Source organism: Electrophorus electricus, chromosome 6 (genome assembly GCF_013358815.1).
Source record: "Electrophorus electricus isolate fEleEle1 chromosome 6, fEleEle1.pri, whole genome shotgun sequence".
Taxonomy (NCBI): domain Eukaryota; kingdom Metazoa; phylum Chordata; class Actinopteri; order Gymnotiformes; family Gymnotidae; genus Electrophorus; species Electrophorus electricus.
The window spans coordinates 9,433,776-9,455,008 of NC_049540.1; the positions used below are offsets into that span (position 1 = coordinate 9,433,776).

Genomic DNA, 21,233 nt, shown 5'->3' on the forward strand with positions numbered 1-21,233 from the left:
TCTCTCTCTCTCTCTCTCTCGCTTTCACTCTTTCTCTCTCTCTCTTTCACTCTTTCTCTCTCTCTCTCTCTGTCTCTGTCTTTTTTTCATTGAGAGGATTGCCTGAAAATTGCCCTAGGGCCATGGATCGGTGAGTCCCTGGTTAGTAGTTGGCCTTGCTTTTGCAAAGTGTCCAGCTTGTCATACCAACAGCTAACTTAAAGGCTGTACCTTTTGGGCTAACTGCTTAAAATAAACCAGAGGTCTGGAATGCTTCAAAAAGGCAAGCTTTGTTCAGTATGGCAATATATTGTGAATGAGAAAAATAAATGTGCTTTAGTGTTTTAAAATGAAACTCCTTGTAAAAAATTGTTTACGCCTTCTAAAATGACACTTTAGTCCAATGCAAAATGCCACCAACTATGTTGTAAAATCAATCATTTCCATTTTTATTCCACCACCACCACCAGTTGGTTAGGTTGACATTGTGTAGTTCAAGTGACTGATTTTCAAATGTAATACTAAAAAAGTCTGCTTTGTAATAAAATTCCTTATTTCACCAAATCCATTGCTGTATTTATTATTCCAGATAAAATTTATTTGCCAGCTTCTGTAGCCAGTTTCTGAATTTGCCAGCTGTCCACAAACATTGTCTCACATCACTTAGCATTGAAGTCAAAGACTGAAGAAAAGGGGACTGATTTAAGACTGGTGAGGGTGTTATAACCACTATCATATACAGTTATAGCTTAGATCACTTTAGGACATCCGTACCATATAGCAAAGTAAGCCTACTTCCAAGATGCATTATTTATTCTTTTTAATTTATGTATTTCTACAAGATTGCGTGATATTTTATATTAATACATTAAAAGAATTTTCAGAACTGAATGCTTAGTTTTTTAGTGTTTTGTGAGTATATATAGTGCTCAGTTGCATAGTGCGGATATATCACACTGTTTTACTACCTATATCTTTATGTTAAGATATCCAATAAAATGGATTTAGGAATATGGGGATTTTCATAATGATACAGACGCATGAAAAGTTGCAAAATTTAGTATTGGGCCTTTTATTTTGAAAATAAGTTGTGGCGCTGTGTGATGCGCGCGATTTATTTCTGTTGCTGTTCTTACAAAATGTAGCTAGCTAACTAGCTGAAAATTGGTTAACCTAGCCAGCTAGCTAGCTAACTCTGAAATCCAAGAAGTCTTTATCTTTTTAGATTTATTCTTAAATTTCCTTTGAAACACAGCAAAAGTGAGAAATGGGTGATGACCCGTACTCCATTCCCGAAAGGGAAATGAAGGTAAGCGTTTTAGTCCAGCTAGCTAGTTAATGCTAACGCTAGCTAAGTTTATGTAGATACGCAGGACCTCCAACTATATTAGCTAGATAGCTACATAGCTAACTAGATACGACGTCATATTTTTTACAAAAAAAAAACCAAAAACCTGATAGTAGCTGTAACTTAGCTAAAATGAACTTAAAATATTGATTTTTAAAATGAAGACTTTTTTCCGTTATTGTTCAATGTGGTTAACTAACTAGCTAACCTAGCTAACTAACAACTGGCCATGCGCTTGTTCAGTATCCTGTCTGTCATGTGTCATCGGAATTTGTTTGTTTGTCCAAATGGTCAGTGTTGGCTGTTAATGAGTTAATGTACACAAACAGCATTCGCACATAGAAAATCTCACATTATCCAAGAGTGACGTATCTTACCTTAATGAGGCGTACAGTTGGCTAGCTAGCTTTATGGAAGGGTGACTAACAATGGAAAACTGAAGTTTGAAAATGTACAATAGTACCCTTATTATAATCAAAACAACATATAGACGCTGATCTCAAACGAGAAGTGTGTATTTAGCTTATGACCAATAATTGTTGGATACAGTCAGGGGGAAATCGATCCTAGGCCATGTTGGTAAATGCATGTGATATGGCTTGCTAGATAGATTCAAGGTACAGATCTGAACCGAGATTCCAAGAAGCTATATTTAATAATGAAGCAAAGGGTGTATTGTATCTAATAATATTACCTGTGTTTTGATATGTTTGTTATACGTCATGACCGTTTTCCCCACTGCTAATGTTTACACTTTCCAGTGGCCTAAACCTATCAAGTGTGAGAGTGACAACATTACTTACTTTTAGGGACATCGTGTTTTGTCAGGGTAAATGGCTTTAGCTATAGGGAAACCTCTGTTTCATATGAATTAAATTGTGATATAGCACCTTTCACCACAGAGGAAAAAACACTGGCTTAAATGGCTAAATTGGAGTGTGTTTATCTGAACAGAGACTTCCCAGCAAAGGCTTCTTTTCGGGACATGTGGATGCCTGTACCTATTAACTCTCACTGCTGTGATGCTTTTGTTTCTTATATTCTCATTTCATCCTTGATTTGTTAAGCAAATTTGTGATGTTTTCTTTCTGACAGGATTTTCAGTTTCGTCAGATGAAGAAAATCCGTGTCTTTGATTCTCCCAATGATTTACCAAAAGAGCGCTCAAGCCTTCTTGCTATCTCAAACAAATATGGCCTGACTTTTGTTGGCCAGGACAGAACGCTCAAGGTGTTTTTCACACAAGACATCATCTCTGCTGCTAAAGCACAAGGAAATACCAATGAAATAGGTAAGACCTGATGGACTGACTGATTGTGTCTTTGAGTGGCATGTCAAAAAAGCAGCCCTATTCAGTAATACAAGGGCTCCTGACAATTTTGTGCTGGTGAGTAATATGAGCAGGATGAATATCTCCTCTTGTCGCTTGGTGCTTTCATATGTAAACAAGTAGAAAGTGTAGCTACAGGGAATAGGTTGTACAGCATAATGTGTTTACATCCAGGTAGTTATTTTTGTTAATAGGTTATCTAGCCTTTTTTAGCTATTTTGTTACAAGTCTGTACAAACAGCAGTGTCCTACTTTTCACTGGAACATTGTTGTATTCAGATGGCACTGTCTCGTTGTTACCACCAGAGACACACCAGACAAAAGCCTGGGAAACAGTCAGCAGGCTAGCCTTACATGGGTTTTGCTTGATGTCACTTTCTTTTTGTCCCACAGTGGAGAATGTGAAGTCGCAGGTGGTGACTGTGGATTTGCCCATACACCACCTTGCCCTTAGTAGTGATGAGCTAACTTTGTCTGTGTGTGGCGCTAGTGAGCAGAACGCTCTCATTCTGGATTTCTATGACATCCGCACCTTCTTCAACAAGGTAAACGGCCAGGGTCTCGATTGATGTCGATTCGCTCTGTTTTGTAATTAGAGTATGATGCTGCAAGTGGACTTTTAATTTGTATGTATTATGATATAGTTGCTGATCTTTAACCTATTTTTGCTGCAGGCCCGACAAGAGAAAAGGCCCTTTGCTTCTTTTAAACCAGGTGCAGCTATGAACACATCAGTGCAGGACCTGAAGTGGAGTCCAGTGGAAGCGTCCCGGCTGGCTGCTTGCCTCTCTGATGGCAGCATGATGGTTCTGGATGTGATTAACACTGTTGCCCTATTGGCCCAACTTCCAGCCTCAGTGGGCATCACCTGTGGTGAGTGTTGGCAGTACATGTTCAGTGAGGAACTGCTCATACTAACTCTAATGCAAGAGTGGAAAGAAAGGTTTGGATTTATTTGATGAATGAGTAATGAGAGAGAATTTCTGAGGATATTGATGTATATTTAAAATCAAGAATCTGAGATGCTACTGTCTTATAACCCTGCTAATATGCTAATTGTGCATAGATTTGGTCTTAAAAAACAGCTGTCATTTTGCATGCAACATTCAATAGACATAAATTGAAAAATTAGAAACACAGGCAGTATACAAATACTGAATGAAACAGAAGCAGCATATTTGTTCAGTCTAAATTTTATGTTAATTGGATATTGAATTCTCTTGGAATTATCAAAAATTCTTGTTTGGCAAAAGTTGAAGATAATTAAATGAATCAATAATCCATGTTCCTGAATTTGTTTATGAATGAGTGTGTTCTTCAGTTGTTTAATTTGTTCATGAAACATAGTTTGCTGGAGTCCTAAAGGAAAGCAGGTTGCTGCAGGCAAACAGAACGCGACAGTGGTTCAGTACACTCCTGTAAGTCTCCTCTAGAATCTGCCTAAAGCCTGCTGCATGCTAAAGCAATTCATTGTATAAGCATGACTCTTTCTGCTTTGTTTGACTTTGACTCTGTCCTTATTCCTGTGCACATCAGAATCTTCAGGAGAAGAAGGTTATCCCTTGTCCAAACTTCTACAGTGCTGATAACCCTGTCAAAGGTAATACAAGGACTGAATATTTGGAATAAATATTTGCTTATTAATACAGCAAAGACTTACACTCTACTGCATATCCCTCTTTGTCTTATTCAGAGTTTAAAACAAATGATTCTTTATCTTATTGTTATTGCATGTATTATTACTTTTAGAAATAAGAGTAGTAAGTGATAGTTGAAGAAGTAGTAGTGATAATTGTTCAATGCTAGCAATGGTTTTCTTATGATCAGCTTGGCCATGCGTGTGTTTTGTCTCACAGTGCTAGATGTGTTGTGGCTCAGCACCTACAACTTTGCAGTGGCGTACGCAGCTGCCGACGGCTCCCCCGAGACGCCACCCGAACTGGTGGTCGTGTCACTTCCTGTGAGTCTCTACTACTCTGAAACTGGTAACTACCACTGGCACATTGAGCAGTGGGTGCATTCTAACCTGTTCCACGGTGGTGTTCTTCTCTGTTCTTGTAGAAGAAGGATGAAAAGAAGGAGGAGAAGTATCTGAACTTCAGCGACCTGGTCTATGGCACGTGCACGGAGCGGCAGCACCACTATTTCCTCTGCCATGTTGAAGACTGGTAAGATGGCCTCACGCTCCTACATATGCTTGTGAGCATGTGTTTGTTTCACAGAAGGAACTTTACTGAGACAGAAAAGCAAATAGTCAGCACTTGGTCTGAATTTAGATCTTGTTTGTTTGTTTGTGTAGTATGTTAATTCCCTTGTCCCCTTATTCTCCTGTATAGACTAACCTGTTTGTGTTATTCTCAACCATAGGGATCTTGTCTTGGCTGCATCAGCAGCCTCCATTGAAGTCAGTATCATTGCCAAACAAGATGACAAGGTAATGGAGCTGGCTTCTGGACATGTCTGACAGCCATGGTTAATGGGCAAAACACACCCTGTGACCATCATGGGTGTAATGTTTGAGTATATTTTAAACAAAATGACAGTATGCATTAATGACTCATTTAATATTTTATATACATCTTTATTATATTAAGGTGTCATGGTTAAAGATTTTCTATTTTTTTCCATGAGACAGACTAAATAAAAAGAGGATTGATTATATATTGTGTGTTATTGTCAGAGAATGGTCATTTTGGGGCTCCTGCTTCTGTAGCAGAATTCAGTCTAGTATGTGGTGAAAGGTTACATCCCAACTTATTATACAGTAAAATTAATTTCATTTTACAGTGCAGTTAACAATGAAAATTCAGTTTTGGAGTCAGTGCTATAGGAATAAGGGAAAGCGATGATGGCCTTGTTGGTAATGTTAGAGTGAGTCCTTGCTGTACTGTGCTCTCACATGTTGGTTTTGGCTCAGATAAACTGGGAGCTCTGGGTGCTTGAGGACGCCAGCCGCGGGGAGCTGCCTGTGACCCTGAACAATGATGACACGCTGCCTGTGGGAGTTGGCATCGACTACACCAGCCAGGGAGAGATCCACATATGTAAGCAGTGGGGTCCTCAGATCACCATGTTCACTGGCATGAAATTATCCAATAAAAACTCATTAAAACTTAATAGTGAAAAGATGTTTTGGTTAATCAGCTGTGATCTGGGTATTAAAACTAAAAAGTTAGTAGACAGTGTTTTGACAATTTAACACGGTTAACAGATTTTCATTTCTCTGAGAGCGAGATTAGGTGTTATTTTGTTACTGTGTCTTCAGTAGTTTGTTTGAGGAGGCAGATGAGACTTTATCTCTGTGTGCCCAGACTGGCCATTTAATTTTGCTGTCTAGCCTGAATTCTGAATAAAAGATTGCTGCAGCATGAAGGGTAAACAGAGTTCAATCACCACCCCTCACATTCATTTGAATATCAGACAAATTCAAAACAAAAAGCCCAGACTGCCATGTCGGAATGCAAATATGATTCACGGCTTCACTCGCACAAGAAATCAAGGTGACATCTATAGAGCCTACACTCCTAACTGCATTATAATGCATGTTCTGCTCTCAGACAGGGCAAACAACCTTAATGCACATCACTGGCTAGTTGAACCATGTTAGTCGGGATCTCTGTTCAATCACTCCAGCAATCAAGTTCTTTATCTCTCTCGAGGCAGGATATATTTTATACTACATGATGTTTTTCTTTCCTTTTTTTGTGTTATACATTCGCTGTATGTATGCTTATTGAATTCTTTGGCTTTGTCGGCTTACTTTATTTCTTTAATTTCTGTCGGTAGCTGAAGAAAAAAAGCTGCCTCCTGCCCCCACACTGCTCATCCTCTCCACTGACGGCGTGCTGTGTCCCTTCTCCCTGCTAAACCAGAACCCAGGGGTCCAACAGCTGGTGACAGCTGCCAACAGCCTGGCCCTGGATGGAGAGAGGCCTCCTTTAGCCAGTAAGGGCCTGCTGTACTCGCATGCAGTATTTTTGATATGGTCTGCTGGCTTTGACTCTACTTAACCTCAAATCACAGGGTCAAATTCAGAAAACTTATTGCCAGATTTTGTCATTCATAACAGGATTGCTGGTGTGTTGTACTCTGTGATAATGCTACTGAATTATTATTTTTTTAATCATTTGCATATCACATTAGTGATTCATAATAGTACACCACTGCAAAAAATACCACCTGAACCTGTCTGTCTGGAGTGAGCATGAAGGTAAACTTTGCAAATGCAACAGTAGGTGTACACAAAGAGGAGGGTGGCTTTCTTGAGGAGAATCTCAGAATGCCACAAACTTTTGCCATAAGAAATGCAAATTTAGGTGTTATTGGAAGAACCTATAAATGGATATAGACTGAAGATACAAAACTAAAGATACAATTTTGCTGCTTTGACATGATTTAGAAGAAGAGCTGAATTAATCAACTCAGCAGAACCATGCAGTTCCTGTCTTAGTTACAAATACGTTACATTTTTATGGAACTGGTAGTTTTCAGCATACTACTGGTCTCATAACTGGGGTTAGTCAATCATCTGTTGCTTGGTGTTGCTTTTAATATTTATGACCTCATTTTACATGTTACTTTTGAATTTACTGCAGGAGTAAGTTGACACCAGTGTGATGATTATCACCAAGGTGATATGACTAGGAATTAAATACCATGTTACAGTCATGATTTATAAATCTGGACCAATATCATCAAAACTGGTTGATCATTAAATCACATACACCTTGGCAGGGATAAAGCAACCACAAACTTTGGCTAAGTAAAATATTTTGCTTGAGTGACAGCTAAAAATGTTTTATTGTTGTTTGACCCCCCCCCCCCCCCCTTTATCCCCAAATATTCTTTTCAGAGTCTTCCTCTGCCCCTCCACCTCAAGCTGCCACTGTGACCAATCCTCATTCTGCTATCCCCTACTTTCAAGTTCCCTCCACCACTACCATTGCCCCACCTCCTGCTACTATAGTCCAGGGCTCCACCCCATCCACCTCTACCTCCTCCTCCTCAGGCCTATCCTTCACATTGCCCTTGCTGGCCTCCAGCACTAGCTCCATTTTCTCGTTCGGCTCCACCTCTTCCACCACCTCTGCCTTCCCCTCCTCGGCCAGCTTCTCATTCACGGCACCCAAGCCCTCGGGCGACAGCGCCTCTTCCTCAGCCTTCTCCTTCAGTGCCCTGCCCCCTAAACCCCCGGCAGAGAGCACCTGCATGCCAGTGCTGCCCCTTGCCACAGCTTTTGCTACGCAGCGAGGTGCTACGGCGTCCCCCATCTCTGTGCAGAAGGGCCCACTGGAGCCGGCCACTCCTAACGTTAGAATGAACCTCAATGACAGGTGAGACGGGACACCTGCTGGCTTGCTCTCTCTGTGTCTGTGTCTGTGTCTGTGTGTGTGTGTCCTGTCTATGTGTATTTGCACAAAACCGGTCTGACTCTAATACTCTGTGGTGGTGGTATATGGTGGGATTTGCACTCGTGCTCAACTGAGGAGACGTCATTAATTGAGCAAATGCACACGCTTATTTTTGTTTTCTCTATTTGACTCCTTGAAAACCTGAGTATTACCCAGCGCTGTGTGCGTGTGCATCTGCTGATCTGTGTGTCTGTGTAGGTTTCTGACAGCGGAAACCCCTGCACCCCTTGCCTCGGTTGCCCAGCCCTTCTCTCTCACTTCAACCCCACAAGCAGAGAGCAGCATCCAACCAGCTTCACCCTTCAGCATCTGCAAGCCTGCTGCCCCCGCAGGTACCCTGGCTAGGACGCCAGCTGCTAGGTCCACCCACACACTGATCCATCTACACACTCTTTACGTGGATAGCAGGAGTAGCGCAGTGCGGAGAGGTTAAGATGCTGTGTAATGGATTTGGACATGTTAAGTTTCAGTGTTTGTTTTTAACTATTGAAGAGAAACTCAGATCCTGCGTTTGTGTTTGTAAGCAGTGTCCCGTCCGGCTCAGACCAGCACGCCGTCTGTGGCAGCGCAGAAAACGGCTCCTGCTCCAATAGTGCCCCCTGCTGCCACTGCACCGCAGGTTCAGCTTCCTGTTACTTTTTGTTTCAGCTCAACATTCAGCATGTGAGATCTCTGCCTTATGTGTATTGAATAAACAATTGCTAAGTTGAAAAGGAAAGTTGAGTTCATGTTACAGATGTATTGGTGGTGGTGGTGTGATTCACCTATTTGCTCATCATTTAAATGTTTTTTTAATTAAAGGTCCTTTCAGTGAAGGCCCTGGAGAAACAGCTACAGCAGAAGAAGGATTCAGATCCTGTAATGGTTGGCATAATGGAGGAGGTGAGGCATCAATTCAGCCACACCCTACAGCTGTACGTAATTCTGAAGTTTAACAAAAGCAGCAGCCTGTCTAGGTGGAAAGCTCTGTTTGTTTGTTTGTATTCCTCTGCATTTTTAAATGACAGTTGTTCTCCTTCCAGATCACCCATTTCCAAAAAGAGATGGATGAGCTGAAGGCACGCAGTAACCGAGCGGACTTCCTTGTAGGCAGCTCTGAGGAAATGAGTGACTTGCGCAAAGAGAGCAATCACCTGCACGCCTTTGTGCTGGAGATCAAAGACACCACGGAGGTGCAGTACATTCAACTAGTCAGCACACAGTGTAATATATAGGACCAGAACCAGTATGTTCAACCATTTTGCATATGGTTTCGTGTAGAGAGATCAGTGCACTTAAGAGTAAACCTATCAGTCATAGCCACTGTGGTCTTGTTCCAGTCTCTGCATGGGGACATCAGCACTCTAAAGACCACCCTGCTGGAGGGCTTTGCGGGAGTTGAAGAGGCCCGGTCCCAGAGCGAGCTGAACCGCAACAAGGGCTACCTGCAGCTGCTCTACAAGAAGCCCCTGGACCCACGCAGTGAGCAGCAACTGAAGGTCAGATCCTGTGGTGGGAAAAGCCCGGCTCGGCACTGCCATCATGGCTTAGCTCTGTGGGAGGCTGGAGTCAAGCTGGCCCCACCAGGAACAGCTGCTTTAGCATTAGATTACATTGCTTTTCAATTACAGATCTTGTGCTGATGTGCAAAGTATTAATAATAATATATTTATAAATAAGTAAAATGTTTATCAATAATAACAATAAGCAATAAGTCCTTTACAGTTTGAATAAAAGTAAGAATAAAGTGAAATAGCAAAAGAAGAACAGACAATGAAATAAAATGACAGTAGCCATTTTTGATGTTTGCTCAAGCTACATCATATTACGCTGGTGTCTGGGAGGAATAAATGCGTTGGTGTGTGAAGAAAGTGTGTTTGTGTGTTTTGAAACAGGAGATCCGCAGGCTGTATCAATATGTGAAGTTTGCTGTGGAGGACGTCAACGATGTTTTGGATCTGGAATGGGAAAAGCACCTTGAGAAGAAGAAAAAACAGAAGTGAGTGTCCCTTAAGTCTTCCATCAAAGTATCAAGTATTGCTTTTTATGTAGAATGTATAATGAGGCTTGTGGACCTTATTTTGTGATCTATTGTAGACACATGATAGTCCCAGAGAGGGAAGCCCTTTACACAGCTCTGGCTAACCACATGGACATCATCAACACACAGAAACAAAAGCTGGACCAGTTGGTGAGGGACTTGGAGAGCCTCAGGCTCTATAACAAGACCTCAGCCTGGAGTGCCTCTAGCCAGCCTACCCTCGCTCCCTCACCAGTGGGGTAAGGGCCCACACCACCACCTTTCAGCACTAGTTATAATTATGACTATAATGTTCAGTTGAATGTATTCTGTTTTTAATCAGTTCAATTTTTCCCATCTTTTGTAGCTTGGATAATGAGTTGGAGAGTCTAAGAAACGATCTGTTGAGATCTAAACTGGAGGACACACCCAAAGCTCCTTCAAAATCTCCATGTAGGCTCATATGCACAATAAGATCAGAAAAATATCACAGAGAACTCTAAATAGTTTAAGTGAGCACACATTTAGCAGTACTTATGAAAATAATTTCCTATGAAGTGCAGCTCACATGAAATGAAGAATCAGATTGCCACTAGGTATCGGAATAATGGCTGTTTCATAACATAATGAGGAATCGTTGGAAAAATGACTTATTGTTCCTTTAAGTGGGCTCCTATGGACCATGCTGTTGCAATTATCCATACTGTGCACCAGAGGGCACCAAAGTAGTTGTTTTGATTGCATACACTTTGTTTATGTGATGATTAAATGTTTCCTTCTTCAGCTAAAATGACCCCTGTGAAACAGAGTCAACTGAGGAACTTTCTGTCCAAGCGTCAGACTCCACCTGTCCGATCCACTGCACCAGGTACTTGCGCTATAAACAGTGCAACACACTTTAAAGAAAGAATCGGTTTCAGAAGATTAATTGACAAGCTCTGTAAACTGCTGGTCCATTTAAATTGGATCCTTCACAAATCTCACCCTGCCTTCCTCAGCCAACCTGTGCCGGTCAGCCTTCCTCTCCCCCAAGTACTTTGAGGACCTGGACGATGTGAGCTCCACGTCCTCCCTGTCCCAGGCACTGGAGCCAGACGAGTCCCTGCCAGTGCCTGAAGAAGTGGAGGAGGAGGAAGAGGAGCCGATCTCGATCCCCGTGCTGGTGCCCGCTCCCCCGCGCCACCCTACCGTTGTGCGCACATCTTCCGTTCAACCGGGCTTCACCATACAATCAGCCCCCTTCACCAGGGTGCCAACAGGTCTGGGGCCCAACAGTAGTCCTGGTAAGACAGGAGGGTGGGATATTCAATTCACTTCATCTTTACTATCATATCTGTACAGGGCTGTGTAGTATAACAAAGCAGTGTTGGCCTACATTTCTAGTGAAAAAAGATAAAGAAAACAATGGAACACAGACTAATGGCTAATAAATACAGAATAGGTGCAGAGGGTAGAGGTAGAATTAAAGTGCAGACTATGGTAGCAATAAATATGTAGACTTTGCATAGCCTCTTGCAATGTGGGAACATCTCATGATGAGAGCATCAGTAGAAATGATGGATTTGCCTTTTAATAAGAATCTCGTAGGTCTTATTGGCAGGTGCTAAGAACTTTTTATATTCTCTTGTGAAGTTCAGTTTTTGGAGAGGCAAGGTTTTCTGCTCACATTGAGATGCTTTGGGATTAAAGCAGTAGTGCTTCCACTTTACTATGAAAGAGATGCAAGTATCTTTGATCCATGAGCTCACTGTGCAGTCTTCAGGATCCCATGCTTTGCTAACGTCTTTCCAACCTGATTCCACTCATGGCTTGGTCATTAACTGATGCGTTGAATCAAATGTGTTAGAGCAGGGAGAGTTAAAGCAATCCATGGAGTTCCCAGGGATGAGGTTTGGAATTTATGAATAAACTGATGGTTCATACTTTCAGTATAAAGTGGTGTGAAAAAATGTTTACCCCCTTCCTGATCTCTTATTTTTTGCATGTTTGTCACACTTGAATGTTTCAGATCATTAAACAAATTTCAATATTGGACAAAGATAGCACAAGTAAACACAAAATGCAGTTTTTAAATGGTTTTTATTATTAAGGGAGGGAAAAAATCCAAACGTACGTGGCCTGTGTGAAAACGTGATTGCCCCCCCCCCCCCCCCCCCCCCCCCCCCCCCCCGTTAAAACGTAAATTAACTGTGGTTTATCACATCTTTGGAAAGCTGAGTTCAGTTTCTCTAGCCACACCCAGGCCTGATTACTGCCATACCTGTTCCCAATCAAGAAATCACTTAAATAGGACCTGCCTGACAAAGTGAAGTAGACCAAAAGATCCTCAAAATCTAAACATCATGCTGCCCCAAAGAAAATCAGGAACAAATGAGATACAAAGTAATTGAGATCCATCAGTCTGGAAAATGTTATAAAGCCATTTCTAAAGCTTTGGGACTCCAGCGAACCACAGTGAGAGCCATTATCCACAAATGGCGAAAACATGTAACAGTTGTGAACCTTCCCAGGATTGGCCGGCCAACCAAAATTACCCCAAGAGCGCAGCGACGACTCATCCAAGAGGTCACAAAAGACCCCAGAACAACATCTAAAGAACTGCAGGCCTCACTTGCCTCAAAGTCAGTGTTCATGACTCCACCATAAAAAAGAGACTGGGCAAAAATGGCCTGCATGGCAGAGTTCCAAGATGAAAACCACTGCTGAGCAAAAAGAACATAACGGCTCGTCTCAGCTTTGCCAGAAAACATCTTGATGATCCCCAAGACTTTTGGGAAAATACTCCTTGGACTGACGAGACAAAAGTTGAACTTTTTGGAAGGTGTATGTCCCATTACATCTGGCGTAAAAGTAACAAAGCATTTCAGAAAAGGAACATCAGAACCACAGTAAAATATGGTAGTGTGATGGTCTGGGGCTATTCTGCTGCTTCAGGACCTGGAAGACTTGCTGTGGTAAATGGAACCATGAATTCTGCTGTCTACCAAAAAAATCCTGAAGCAGAATGTCTAGCCATCTGTTCGTGACCTCAAGCTGAAGCGCACTTGGGTTCTGCAGCAGGACGATGATCCAAAACACACCAGCAAGTCCACCTCTGAATGGCTTAAACAAAATGAAGACTTGAGTGGCCCAGTCAAAGTCCTGACCTGAATCTGATTGAGATGCTGTGGCATGACCTTAAAAAGGCGGTTCATGCTTGAAAACCCTCCTATGTGGCCAAATTACAACAATTGTGCAAAGATGAGTGGGCCAAAATTCCTCCACAGCACCGTAAAAGGGTCATTGCCAGTTATTGCACACGCTTGATTGCAGTTGTTGCTGCTAAGGGTGGCCCAACCAGTTATTAGGTTTAGTGAGCAATCACTTTTTCACACAAGGCCATGTAGGTTTGGATTTTTTTCCCCTTAATAATAAAAAGCTTCATTTAAAAAGTGCATTTTGAGTTTACTTGTGTTATATTTGTCTAATATTGAAATTTGTTTAATGATCTGAAACATTTAAGTGTGACAAATATGCAAAAAAAAATGAGATCAGGAAGGGGGCAAACACTTTTTTCACACCACTGTATATAATAACTACAGATTGTTCTGGAAATCCCATTATTGTTCTCAGTCATTCTCTTTTCATTTTCCAGTTGGACCCAAGATAAACGTGGGTAGTGCTGACAGCACGGCACTGGCCACCAAGACAGTGAAGCATGGAGCACCGCCCACGGAGAAGACCATGTCCACCATTATCCCTGCCCCCCAGGCTGCAGGAAGGGCTGCTCTAAACAGACAGATGATCAGTCAAAAGCCAGGTATGAGGACATTTTCAGCCATTATACCATGGTCCTCTCTTTCAAACAGGTCTTTTAAATTATAGTTAGTATAGTTACTGTTCTTTTGCAATCGCTGTTCAGTCATACATAATGTTTAGCTACATAATTATAATTTTTGATACTGTCATTATCATGTAATGGGTGGATGTTTCTTTGATTGTGTTAATACATAAAAAAAGAGAAAAAGTCACCAGACAGTGAAGCATAATTTCTACTTGTATGAAACCCATTTTCTTCCTTTAAGTCCAGCAAGATATTTATTCATGGACATAGTAAAAGTAGATTTTCTGCTCAGTTTGAGAACTGTATCCCAGTTGGTGTAGTAATAAATCTGTAGATTGTAGTAGTCACTAATAAATATCTAGTTAGCGTAGGTCACACATAACTGTGTAGTAAACAGAAATCATTAATAAATGTGTCATTTACAGTGGTCACTAATGTGTAGTTTACATTGAGGACTGATTTAAATGTGCCGTTCACAGTGGCCCGTAATAAATGTGACTTGAATTGCAGCGGGCGCCTCTCTGACCGAGTTCACTCTGAAGTCTGTGCCTCAGGTGGTTAACGTCCAGGAGCTGAAGGACAAGGGCAGTGCCTTGCCCGTCTCTACTGTCATCAGGTCTGTCCGTTCTTCTGTCTCACACCTCCACCATTCACCAGCCTCTTAAATGGACTACTGGTCTTTTCATCTGCATAGCCTGTAGAGTTTTGCAGAGAGATTTTATTACTCTTGCTTCAATTGTATTGGATCTTATTTGCGCATCTTGCTGCACTTGTTAAATATAGGGTCTGACAAATGGTGCCTTGACATGTAGAGCGGTAGTTAATTGCTGTCTTCCACAGCAAAGTTTGTGCAGTACGACACTTTAAAGAGGCAGGCTCTAATTGCATTTATGTAACGACAAAAGCATTTTCACACTAGTGATGCACTCTTATTAAACCACATATCAGTAGAGTTGATATACCTTACAGTAGAGTTGATATACCTTACAAAACATCATACTTTCGTGCTTGTTTTTTTACTTTTAAAATATATGTAGCTTGCAAATTATGACTGAATTCACATTTAAAAAATTCTCTTTTGGGGGATCATCCACTTATGTCATTAAGCAACTGGATCACTTTCATGTGAAATGGGAACATTAGTGTGTAAATATAAATTTGCTCAAATTCTGTGCTCTGTCAAACCTTCAAAGACATGCTGTTTTCCCTCTGTGCCATGTCAGGAGTGGAGCAGAATGTTTTGTGCTCTTAGCATTACAGTCGTTACACTGGCACCGTGGCTGGTTCCAGCCTGCACGTTGCGTCTTTCCCCCGATGGCATTTGGAGCCCCTTTTCTTTTCATGTCTTTTATTAACCTTTTAGTAAGTCATTCCATATACTTGTTTATCACAGACTGATTTAGTCTCTACACTGCCCTTTAAAAATGATGTCATGCCAGGGGCCAAATTAGGGGATAATTTATAGGGAGGAGAAGGAGGACCAAAATGTTTTCAGCAAAGGGCTTTTCAGATGTTTAAGCGTAAGAAGTGTATGCTGAGATGTTTGTGTATACACATGAGGTTATAGCCCAAACCATCTGGCCCCATGCTTTTTGTATGCTTTTCAGAGTGCGAGCGTGAAATGGGCAAAGGAAGGAGTATACTAGAGCATGCAGGCCAGCACCGTGGTCTTAAGCAAAAGACCTTGAGGTGTTTCTATATCGCGGCTGGCTTATTGCATATTACGGCTGTTGAAAGCATCTTGTAGATGGCCTGGAGCCATAAAGTGAACCTGCCCTCCATGTGTTCGTGCCTGTCTGCTTTGACAAGCATGTGTACCAACCCCTTCACTAATGGGCAGAGAAACGCAGAGATGGGAACTGGGAGGGTAAACAGAAGGGAGGTAAGCATAAAAGAGGATGCTTTGATCTTTGGAGGGAAAAATGGGTTCATTAAGAACTGACAATGTATCGTGGTGAGTTCCCTTTAAAGCTAATTATACGGAGGTGCATTCTGGGTGACTCTGTCCCATTCTGCAAGCCTCAAACAGCAGGTGATCCAGTCAGTCATCTAGAGAATGCTGTTGCCAGCTCAGCAGTAAAGGGACCGTGCGGATGGAGATCATTATCTGCGTGTGTAACAGGTCAGAGCTGGAGAGCAGGGCAGCCAGCACAGTCTGTCGGCTGACTCAGCCATCCTGATTTACCTGAAGGGCAAAGATTGTACATGATCAATGTAATGGCTGGACAGCACATTTTAAATTATTTTTAGCTCACTTTCCAGAGTGATGCCAGAACAGAATGACTATGACTTGATGGGCTAATGCATGTAGATTTTTGTTTCATTGCTTGTTCATTTGTTTGGGGAGGTTGGGTAAGCGAACAGAACTTCTGAGTAAAACTCAATGATATATTTCACAGACATGTAACAGTAGCATGTGTCAATTTTTTGTAGTGATGAAACATTAAGACTTATTGGCCATTAGCTGAGAAAACAACTTTCTTTGTACAGTGGTCAATACAATGCCAGAAGTTTCTTGCTGTTTCTTGTGACATGGTTTTGACACATCACGACTCCAGTGTGCACCAGTGCAACCACACAGTCATACTGGCCTTATTGAACAGGCCCAGTTTTCAGCCTTCTCTTACACGTCTCTAGAGTTTGAGATGTTCACTCAGGCATTCCACCTGTTTAATTTTTTTTATTATTTTTTTTATTTTTTTAGTTGTCCTCCCTTTAAATTTGTTTTGCTTAATTTGTTTGTGTTCAAGTTCTAGCTCATGAACTCTCAGGTTTTCTTAATTCAGTTCTTTCTTTTAAATTCTGTGAGCAAATTCCTGTGGAGAACCTTTGTTTTGAAGTGGATTGGTTATTTGAAATCTAGTAAACCATCTCCAGAGTTGTGACAGGGCTACGTCTTGTAGCTTTATGCTTGTAGGCGTTGTATTACATACAGCTGGTGGCTTTGACTTGGTGGAAGTAGTTAGAGAGGTGCCCCCGGTCTTGCTTAATGCAGTCTCCATGGTCACTCATACAACGTTAATGCCAACACTCAAATATTTATAGTCTGTCTGATAAACCTAATGTGGTGGACACCTGCTGCATGTAGCACCTGAGTGACCCCTGTAGACCACAAGGAGGAACCAATGAGTCAAAATTCATGGATCTGTGGTCGAAGTGTGCATATGTCCGATTACATGCTCTGCATGCTTAAGGTATTGTTTTTAAGGTGATGTTTATTTCACAAATGATTCATGAGGGATGGTTTGTAGCATGCGGATGTCAAGGGCTTGTTATGTTATGTTGAGCTGGACTGATATGTGCACTGCTGTGCTGTTTTCTGGTTCTGATGCCCTTTCAGTTTGGTCATTTGTTCAGTGGTGGGTTTGTTTCTTTGGACATGCTGGCTGTTTGTGATAAGGTTTTGAGCAGAATATGGGGACACTTTTTTAATAGGCTGTGTGGGTGTGAATGTGTCCTTGGTGTCCTCTCTGCCTTGTCTGTATTGATCAATAGAGTGATGATGTATTCCCCATGCTGATTTAGCTTCAGCAGTGCTTGCACTGCATATTGAGAGACTGATGAGGAATCTCTCTTTCTCTCACACACATGCACACACGCACACAAACACTGATGTGCATTTATATCCCAAACAAAGTCGTCTTATCCCACCTTTTGCATCCACTATTGTTTGCCTCTGAATAGGCGGATATGTCGCTCACACACAGTCATTGTTATTGGCTTATTGCCTCGATCATATTCAGTCCCTCACACACACACAAGCTCCTAACCAGAATGCGTGCCATGCATCCATACCTCCACAGCCATTTTGTGCCCTCTACATAACACTTGGCTTCCCGTGCTCTCAGAGCTGGTGCTGTTGTTGTGTTGACTGTCTGGATGGGGGACCCCCCCAAAACCTCACCAGGAAACTAAAAGGCTTTATTAACACTAACATTATTCATTCACATTATTGGCAGCTTCAGAACATACAATGCAGAGATTAATGCTTAGAGAAAGTGGTATTGTTTTGTTTAACACATGGTTTTATACCATTGGTGAGCGTAGGTTACTGTGCTCTTTTCACACATGTATGTTTGTAGTGTATAATTTGAAGTGTTATGTCAGAGATTCTGGTAATTGTTTTTTTCTCTTTTTTTCACATTTAATTATTTCCCATCATTTTTAAAAAGTATTTCTTACTGTTTTTGGATTCCTTGGATTGGAATTGGCACAGAATTTAGATTAATATTTTCAACTTGCTATTGAAAAAAAGAAAAAATGTTATCTTAGTCTGAAGCTCACAGCTTTTGTTTGAAGCATAAATTGTGTAATCCATAAAAACGAAAAGACTTAAAGCAGCACATTGTAAAGCTGGACTATTAAGACACATCATGGGTTTTTGATGAGCATGCTTTTCTTAGTTAGCATTTCGATCATTTGTTCACTTGTAATGGATCACTAACGCACTGCAGTGTTGGACTGAAACATTAGCTTCGCTTACCAAAGTCGGAACTGAATTGTTTCACTCTTTCTCTCTCTCGCTCTCTCCCTCTCCCTCTCTTGCAGCTCCTCTGTACCTGTGCCTGCAGCTCAAGTTGTCCAGCAGGTCCTGGCCTCTGTGGAGGCCAAGAGAGTGAGTTCTTTTTGGCCATTAACCTGTAGCCCAGACAAGTTCACTTGTTCCAAGACAGCCTGTACCTCAGCCATCCTTTTGTCTTCATGTTCCGATATTCTGTAAAGAGATGTTTTGAATAACCTTTTTTTTCCAGTTCATTTAAACATTAACAGTTCCACAGAAAAGTAGCAGGCTTGTTTGTTTGTTTGTTTTTTCTTATTTTCACAAGCACCAAAGCTTAAATTTTAATTTCTTCACTGATGGTTGAGTATCTTCCTTACAGTCCTGCTAAAAGTCAGGTTGGTATGTTGAGGCACACGCTTTGCTGGGAACTTTGAACCTTCTCACTGTTCATATCAGTGATGCATGGTAAAGGAAGACTGACTCTGCTCAAGTGTGAGCTCCTTTAAAGTTAGCTGGATGAGAAGGGACCTTGATAAACCTTGAAGCTTTTCACTGAGTTCTCACTTCCTCTTGCTCCTGCAAATACACAAATGTGACAGAAGCTCTCGATAATGACTTGTTTTGATCATGAAGCACTCGTACGAACAGCCCTCAGAGTTGTTTGATGTAGCTGTCGTGGGTGCACATTCCTGATGCAGAGAGACCGAATAACCACACACACACGTCTTTCTTTTGCTTGTACTTGTGTGTAGTACAGCCTATATTAACATGCATGTGTAGAACAAGAAGCTGCAGAGATGGCGTCATCTGTTATATGGTGGAACTAAGGAGACACCGGAACAGCACTGTGAAATACCCCAGACCCCTCTGAAATTCTAGCAGGGATGTGAAACTTGCAGCACCTCTTGCAGGACACAACCGTAATGAGGTGGTGTGGCCAGGTGCTCCAACATCCCCTCTACCAGACACTCAGAAGACAAAATGGCTTTACTCAGAAAGCACAATTCTGAAGATAAAATCTGTTTGTTTTTTTATGCTTTTCCTGTTTATATATTTTGGCCTCCCCCCCCCTCTTTATAAGCAACATGATATTCATACACTCACCAGTCACTTTATTAGAAATGCCTTTCCTATACTTGCACTCACTGGTCACTTTCACAGGTACACTGGTGCTATATGTGGTTTTTATAAGCATTCAATTACAGGCTGTAGTGCAGTTTGTCAGCCACCTTCTGCCCTGATCATCACGGGTCTGAAGGGCCAGTGCATGGCTACCAAAGACAATTCATGGTACCAGATGGGCTGCAGTTTGTACCTACTAAATTTGTCAGCACACCAGAATGTCTGTTAATAACAATGTGAACTTACTTTGTTGTACTCATCTTGACTCTCCCCCAGAATTCCTGCCAGACTGCAGTAAAGGTCTCTGTCCCAGTTCCAGAGAATACCCCTCCGGCACCCCAGGGCTTTGTGTTTGGTATGCTTGTGGTCGACTTGCACTCCATTGAACTGCCACTCACCCCAGAAAATGTGACCATTACAAAATGGAAACAAGAATTCGGCTTGTCAGCATTCAATATTGTAATGCCACAACTCAGCAGAAAAACTGAATGCCGTTCTTCATAGGTGGCAGGAACTTGGTTAGCTAGTTGTTTCTGCCTGTTGATTTTGTTTTATTACACCTTATCGTCTAATGAAGTAGTGGTGGGTAATATGCATTTTAATTTAAATGGTCTTTTCACTTTCAATTTACACTTGAGCAGTGATGTTCTCAAGACACTTAAATGATTGAAGTTCAGTACTATATAATGTCGTTTTATACAGGCTTTTTTCCATAACTTGTAGTAATGTAAAAATGTATAATTTTTCCTATGATATTTAAACCTTTTCCTCACCTACACCTTTGATACCACCTACACAATCTCAGTATCACAAAGTTGACTTTTCTGTGTTATAATTATTGAATCCTTTGAAATATTGACTGTGTTGGCGAGCCCCATAGTGAAGGTGTAGGTCTGTACGTAGGTGCAGTCCCCAAGGCTGAAGCCCCATCAGTCTCCACCTCTACACCCTCTCTCGGGGAGCAGAGTAGCAAGGGCTTCTCCTTCTCTACAGGGTGAGTGTCTCTTCAAACTTCACACCCTTCAAGCTTACCTATACCTGTCCATCAAACCATATGCTGTTTATTATGTTTTATTCATTTGAGCTTCCTTTTATCTATTTACAAGCATCAGGTGCCATGAACTTTAATACTTTAGAATGGTTGTTTGTTTATCTGTTTGTTTATTTGTGGGAATGAAGTCATAAAGTAAATGTCATTCACACGCTTCAAATTGAATCGTGTCGTTAGAAAGGGTGACCTGGGTGTTAAGGTATTTAAGATATTGTTTTATTAGTTTGTTTTTGCCACAATCTACTCTTTAATTCCAAGCATGCGATGGACTTTGATTTGTGAGGTAGTCGGGTTTAATTGCTCTGTGTGCATGTGTCCTTTCTGTGAAAGGCCACCGGGTGGATTCTCCTTCTGTCTGAGCTCAACATCATCTCAGTCTCAGCCAGCTGCCACCTCACAAGGTAACTATGGGGTTCTCATCACATTGGTTATGCTTCTGAGCTGTTTGATAGTTTTTCCTGTGTCTGTGTGTTTCTGTGTGTGTGTGTGTGTGTGTGTGTGTGTGTGTGTGTGTGTGTGTGTGTGTGTGTGTGTGCTTGATTCTGCTGGACAAAATAAGCCACCATGCTGTTTGATGTTGATGTGCTTAAATATGGCTTTTCAGGCTGTATTTGTTTGTTTTTGTTTTGTTTTCATATCAGCTACATTACTCAGGATTATTTAAATACA

At 41.5% G+C, this 21,233-nt stretch overlaps 1 protein-coding gene across 2 annotated transcripts in view; it reads left to right on the forward strand.

Annotated features, from left to right (window-relative positions):
• The first annotated feature begins 1,088 nt into the window (after positions 1–1,088).
• nup214 (nucleoporin 214) overlaps positions 1,089–21,233 on the forward strand; it is a 35,442-nt gene continuing 15,297 nt past the window's right edge. The window contains exons 1-28 of one of the 2 annotated variants that reach the window (XM_035527488.1): positions 1,089–1,288; positions 2,423–2,618; positions 3,051–3,202; positions 3,332–3,530; positions 4,005–4,075; positions 4,194–4,257; positions 4,514–4,617; positions 4,719–4,825; positions 5,025–5,091; positions 5,575–5,701; positions 6,444–6,602; positions 7,510–7,990; positions 8,267–8,400; positions 8,593–8,687; positions 8,870–8,950; positions 9,091–9,240; positions 9,388–9,546; positions 9,943–10,046; positions 10,145–10,327; positions 10,435–10,520; positions 10,852–10,935; positions 11,066–11,350; positions 13,702–13,866; positions 14,401–14,506; positions 18,439–18,505; positions 19,790–19,868; positions 20,417–20,507; positions 20,895–20,965. In XM_035527488.1, the coding sequence (XP_035383381.1) occupies positions 1,247–1,288; positions 2,423–2,618; positions 3,051–3,202; positions 3,332–3,530; positions 4,005–4,075; positions 4,194–4,257; positions 4,514–4,617; positions 4,719–4,825; positions 5,025–5,091; positions 5,575–5,701; positions 6,444–6,602; positions 7,510–7,990; positions 8,267–8,400; positions 8,593–8,687; positions 8,870–8,950; positions 9,091–9,240; positions 9,388–9,546; positions 9,943–10,046; positions 10,145–10,327; positions 10,435–10,520; positions 10,852–10,935; positions 11,066–11,350; positions 13,702–13,866; positions 14,401–14,506; positions 18,439–18,505; positions 19,790–19,868; positions 20,417–20,507; positions 20,895–20,965 (3,709 nt within the window). In that variant the 5' untranslated portion in view covers positions 1,089–1,246. The remainder of the gene's footprint in view (positions 1,289–2,422; positions 2,619–3,050; positions 3,203–3,331; positions 3,531–4,004; positions 4,076–4,193; positions 4,258–4,513; positions 4,618–4,718; positions 4,826–5,024; positions 5,092–5,574; positions 5,702–6,443; positions 6,603–7,509; positions 7,991–8,266; positions 8,401–8,592; positions 8,688–8,869; positions 8,951–9,090; positions 9,241–9,387; positions 9,547–9,942; positions 10,047–10,144; positions 10,328–10,434; positions 10,521–10,851; positions 10,936–11,065; positions 11,351–13,701; positions 13,867–14,400; positions 14,507–18,438; positions 18,506–19,789; positions 19,869–20,416; positions 20,508–20,894; positions 20,966–21,233) is intronic. The other variant, XM_035527489.1, reaches the window with a different exon arrangement.